At 41.5% G+C, this 5896-nt stretch overlaps 1 protein-coding gene across 1 annotated transcript; it reads left to right on the top strand.

The window, feature by feature from the left end:
- The first annotated feature begins 1549 nt into the window (after positions 1–1549).
- On the top strand, positions 1550–4604 carry LOC138946120 (uncharacterized). The gene is made up of 4 exons (XM_070317624.1): positions 1550–1749; positions 2074–2239; positions 2507–2790; positions 3124–4604. The coding sequence occupies exons 1-4, from the start codon at positions 1731–1733 to the stop codon at positions 4260–4262; spliced, it is 1608 nt and encodes a 535-aa protein (XP_070173725.1). The 5' UTR covers positions 1550–1730; the 3' UTR covers positions 4263–4604.
- Positions 4605–5896: the final 1292 nt, after the last annotated feature.

Here is a 5896-nt window from a genome sequence, read left to right as displayed (position 1 = left end):
CCCCCTTTCTTCCAATGCAAGCGCCAAGACGTCAGTCGTTGCGTAGACCAGATGGGGCGAAAAAAAACCACGCTCTTGCACGAAGAAGCCCGCTAGACATCCATTCAGAAACATAGAGTAATGCATTGATACGGTCCAGAAAACCCGTCTTGATTAATCCCTTAGGACAGAAACAGTTGTCTTAATTAAGTCTCAGAAGACTCACTGAACTGAACCAGATAGAGCTAATGCATGACGGGAAGACCATCTTTATTCCAACGGAAAGGCACTTTTTCTAAAGATTCAATTCTAAAAAAAGACCAGGTAGTTATATTACCATTCTAACTTTCTCGTTCGTCTTCTTCTCATTCATTTCCCTATTGTAAGATTCCTTCTTTTGATTGAATACAAAGACAGACAGTCAGAACGGATACTACATGGCTTGCTGTCTCGTATAACAGATATATACGAGTTCCTACCTATATACTTGTGCTGCTCGGTGACGTCATTTACATGATATACTAACGTGTGAATTGAACGATATTGTTATCTCATGGGTGGTCTCTCTCACGTATGTAGGATAAAACCAACTGGATCACATGGAGCACAACAAACCATGCTTATGTTTTAAACAGTATTTTTTATTGAGATACAACTTTACAAAGCCATGGAATGAGTGGTATTAAAAAAGAGTACAACATGATAAACTTATGGATGTGCTCTTAGAAACAAAAGGATAAAGTAATATTAAAGTGGCGGACAATATTGTAAATTCACCGTTCTAACCAATCAAGACAACAACAATAAGAAAAACGACAACAAATTAAATCATCAACAACAACAACAGCACAGAAGCACGAAAAATGGAGCATTATATACATACAGAGAGGAAAAAAAAGAAAGAGTGAGAGAGAATGGGGGAGAGAGAGAGAGAGAGAGAGAGAGAGAGAGAGAGAGAGAGAGAGAGAGAGAGAGAGAGAGAGAGAGAGAGAGAGAGAGAGAGAGAGAGAGAGAGAGAGAACGAACGAACGAACGAACGAACGAACGAACTTTATTACTCAAGGATGGAGATTTTCGGCTCACGCCTAGTCTTACAATCTGTCCCTGCTAAACTAAGACATAAAAATAAAGACAATAAAAGGACAATTGTCAATCGCAATCATACAGTATTACTAATTACAACATTACCAATACGAATACATAATGAATAATAGAACATTCAAATGTACATGTATGTCAATATAATACAAAGGAAAAGAAAAATCAGAGAGAGAGAGAGAGAGAGAGAGAGAGAGAGAGAGAGAGAGAGAGAGAGAGAGAGAGAGAGAGAGAGAGAGAGAGAGAGAGAGAGAGAGAACAAAAACAAGAACAAGAACAATTCTTTATTTGCAGTGATCTGCTTTTTTACATCTGGCCCTCGCCCTAAAGAGGGACTAGTCTAAAATTGCTAAAGAATAAGCAAGTAAAGAAAACTACTGCTACATGATTATAATAAAATGAAAGTAAGAACATAATAAATTAGCGATGAGGCTCTCGTTGACGCTTCCACACCAGCTATTCAGGTCGACATTCACCAGTCAGTGACACTGAACAACGACGTGGAGCTGACAATAGTGACGAACTTCGATTGCAAGTGCAAACTGAAAACACAACCGCACCAGCTGAACCCAAGTGATAATTCCATTGCCGAATCCAGGAAGGGATGCATTTCGCAGTTTTCGCCTGAAGAAATTCTTTCCAGGAGAAACGACATGGCTGAGTTCAATGAAGGTGAGTTTGTTTATGTTCTGTCTGTCATCACCCCCCCCCCCCCCCTTTTCCCCCTACTGTCTCCTTCCCCTTTGTCTTCACTTATTTTATAAACATGATTTTGCTTGTACTGTATCCATAACTTTTCACTATTTTTTTGTAAGATCATACTTTTGATCAGCTTTGGTTTAGGTGCAACAAGAAGCTTGATTTTCTTCTTCTTGCTGCTTCCACATGGAAAATTATCTGATTTTATAACTTAATATTGATTTTATTTAAGGTTTGAATGCTGAATTTTTTAGTTGATTTCAATTAGTAAACCACATTCTCCTGGTTGTGTTTCAGGAGAAAAAGACATGATTCTGCTTGGTGTTCTCGCTTCCACCCCAATGACTGAAGGCGATGTGGATAGTCTGATACCTTCTCGGAAAAGTACACGAAAACAGCAGAGAACAACATACCTGATCGACTCCAAGGCGGTATGCAGACAGACGTTCAAGTTCATGTATGGGTGAGCGTGCTTTACTTTCGCTTTCTATTTACAAGATGATACTTTTGTAGCGGTGTGTTTGTACAATCTTCATTTCCAATATACCTTTGGTTGTGTAATGATTTATTATTTTATAATACTAAACATTGATCGTAATGATTATTTCCAGCATTATTAATCCTAATATTTCAGCCTGCTATGTGCGTGATCAATTCTTCATTGCTTGCAGATTTTACTTTAGTGTTTGATTTCATTGTATTCATGTTGTTGTTTTTGTGTGTGTTTTAGCATTAGTCAGAACAAGCTGACAGCTCTTCTCAAGCACTATAGGGTAAATGGTGTTACTCCAAGGCTGAAGAAGAATTGGGGAGGCCGCCAATACAACACCAACGCCTTTACAGCTGATGACGTAGAGAGGGTGGTCCAGTTCCTCCGCAGCTTCGCTGAGGATCACGCCTTGGTTCTGCCTGGCAGAGTTCCTGGATTTAAGCGCTCAGACGTGAAGATTCTCCCTTCCTCACAGACCAAAGCTTCCATTTGGAGACACTACCGCCAGGTTGCAGTGGCTCGAGGTAATTTTGTTATTCCTTTTGCCAAGTTTTCTGTGTCCTAGAGAGCAGCTTTATTTCCCTTTAAAAAAAAGTTGTGTGGGTGATTTTGTCTGTATTGATATGTTCTCCTTTCCCCCTGCAGGCTTTTCTGATTTGGCTGTACTGATTATTCAACATACGTTCCCCCCACATAATTGGACACTTTGTAAAATAACTGGCTTTGCTTCTTCCTTTCACTGTGTTTTCAGTGTGTCTGGGATTTAATATTTTCAGGTTATGTATTGCTTCTATTGTTGTCAATTAGCTCTTGTGCTGTTCTGTTATTCACTGACTCTTCAATTTAATTTGTTGCAGGTTACCGTGCTGCGGGGAAGTCCTCGTTCTACAAGCTGTGGCAGCAGTACACTCCCTTCATTGTGGTCGGCCGACCGATGACAGACCTGTGCTGGCAATGCAAGCAGAACAACGAGCGCATCCGACGTACAGCCAACCTGCCTGAGGAGGAGAAGATGGAGGTGTTGAGTGATCAGCTTGAACATCTGCGCATTGTTGAGAATGAGCGGCGCCACTACAATGACATGGTGGCAGAATCGAAAGTCACTGCTGCCGCTGAAGGAATCACCACACTCGAGAAGAACGCCCCGAACGACCGTGACATCACCTTCCACTACAGTTTTGACTTCGCCCAGCAGGTCCACATACCCAGCAGTCCCCTCCAGCCAGGTCCCATTTACTTCCTGGTTCCGCGCAAGTGTGGCATTTTTGGAGTGTGTGCAGAGGGCCTTCCACAGCAAATAAACTACCTGATCGACGAGGGAATGAGTAGCAGCAAGGGTTCGAACATGGTGATTTCGCTGCTGCATCACTTTCTAGAGAACTTTGGAGTGGGCGAGCGGCGGATGGAGCTGCATTGTGACAACTGCAGTGGCCAGAACAAGAACAAGTTCCTGATGTGGTATCTCGCCTGGCGTGTCATGAGGAACTTGCACAGTGAGATAACAGTCAACTTTATGCCTGCTGGCCACACCAAGTTTGCTCCGGACTGGTGCTTTGGCCTCTTGAAGCGCCGCTTCAAGCTGAGCGAGGTGCACTGCCTGAACGACTTCTGCCATGTGGTCAACACCAGCACACAGAAGGGGATCAACCGCTCCCAGCTTGTTGGTACCGAGGCCGGTGAGGTGAAGGTGCCTGTGTACGACTGGCACGCGTTCTTTGACGGGTGGTTTCAACCCCTCAAGGGAATCAAGTCCAACTATCACTTCAGGTTCACCCCAGCAGCACCAGGCAAGGTTTACATGAAGAAGCGACTGGAGGATGCTGAGCAGCTTGTGTCCCTTGCCTATGATCCTGCAGTTGTTGCTGAGCGTCTAACCAACCTGCCTGCACCTGTACCCCCACCTGGTCTCCCCCTCGCGCGCAAGCAGTACCTCTACCAGCAGATCCGGCCCTTCGTCAAACCTTGTGCGCAGGATATTGTGTGTCCCCGACCTTGAACGCAGCGTGCAGTTGGTGTGAGACGTTTGTGTTTTCTGTGGAGGTTGGATTTAATTCATGTGTTTTGGTGAGTATTCGGTGGTGTGGTGCCATGGATTTCTGATGTTTGCTGCAACCAAGGTAGGATTTTTTGGTTTTCTCTTTGTTTCTGTAGGTGAACTAATACATAATTTTCCTTGTTTTGTTTGTTTCTGGTCTAGTTAGGATGTTCATTTTGCACATGGTTGTCCTTCTTTCTTTCTCAATCTCCAATATCTAATACTACTGACATGTAGTTAGTAACTGTTTCGTTACTTTTGCCGGTTTCGGTTTCATAGTTACTAATTATTAAAAATCATTACTAATTACTTGTCTCTTGCCTTTATCTTTCTCAATATTTTCATACATGTATGTGAAGTAATTGACTATGGAAAGAGGTGGAAACTTGAGAAAAAATTCCTATTTTTTTTCAACGATACTATTTTTAATCAAATTAGATAATTAACATAAAGCTCTTAAACTTTAAAATAAATGCATAACTAAGATGTTCCTATGTATATTATATTGTAGCATGTCTCTGTTAAAGAACAGATCAAGATTTGTTAATGATTGACATGAAACAATAAACTGACATAATTTGCCAAATCCTGCGTTCCTTTTTTTCAAATTGCAAATTTTCACACATATTCCAAGGCTTATATTTTTCTTAATAATATTTTTGGGGGGACAAAATTGCTCGACATGCTAGTTTATGCACTGCCTGATGTGTGGAAACATTAATGTGGAAATTGAGGGCTGGTTGCTAAGGAAAAAGTTCTGGGGAAAGTCAAAGTTGTTTGGGGCTGTTTTTCTCAGAACCGTCTTTTTGAAGGTCACCTTAGTCACAGGCTTATAACTCGAAAAGTTTTTGTTCTTTTCTAAAATGGTTTTCACCACTGGATAGAGCATAAAAAATGCTTTAAGAAAATGTAAAATATAGAAAACCCAAAAATGTGAGATGTGACTCATACCGTGGTGGAGGGTCACAGTTATCATCAATTTATATACAATACATTGCTTAAATGAAAAATGAAAGTTCATTTGACATGAGTTAAGAATTATAGAGTAGATTGCACTGACGCAACAAAGCTGTGAATGCCATGCCCATCGACATACACTGCATTCGAGAATATCAGTGTATACAAACATAATAATACATTGTTAAAAAGCACTGTTGGTTTTAACAACCATTCTAGCGACAACAGAGAGAGAGAGAGAGAGAGAGAGAGAGAGAGAGAGAGAGAGAGAGAGAGAGAGAGAGAGAGAGAGAGAGAGAGAGAGAGAGAGAGAGAGAGAGAGATAGGGGGAGAGAGAGAGAGACTGAGAGAAAGAGAGACAAAGAGAGAGTGCATCCACCACAGATCAATTCAATTTTCTAAAAGGAACATAAAAAAAATAACATTAATAATTCAATCTGAACAAACACGTTTGCTATCTAATATAAATCTCTGAATCTGATAAGCCATGCTTATAAACGGATTGTCTTTGTATTCCTCATTATGAGGGTCTGAGTGTTGACTGGCGCTGCCCTCGGTACCGTCTGGCAACACGCACTCACTTGGGAACAAGCGGGGTGGACTGCTGGCAGTCACCAGTCCTTCTTCTTCATCTTCTG

This window comes from Littorina saxatilis, linkage group LG13 (genome assembly GCF_037325665.1).
Source record: "Littorina saxatilis isolate snail1 linkage group LG13, US_GU_Lsax_2.0, whole genome shotgun sequence".
NCBI lineage: Eukaryota > Metazoa > Mollusca > Gastropoda > Littorinimorpha > Littorinidae > Littorina > Littorina saxatilis.
The sequence above is the reverse complement of the archived record's forward strand: the minus strand, read 5'-3'. Positions and strand labels throughout refer to the sequence as shown.

Bases quoted from the DNA above. Each gene is read 5' to 3' on its own strand.
- LOC138946120 (XM_070317624.1), top strand. The intron at 2,240-2,506 runs GTGAGCGTGCTT...TGTGTGTTTTAG, and splicing joins ACGTTCAAGTTCATGTATGG to CATTAGTCAGAACAAGCTGA. The intron at 2,791-3,123 runs GTAATTTTGTTA...AATTTGTTGCAG, and splicing joins CCAGGTTGCAGTGGCTCGAG to GTTACCGTGCTGCGGGGAAG.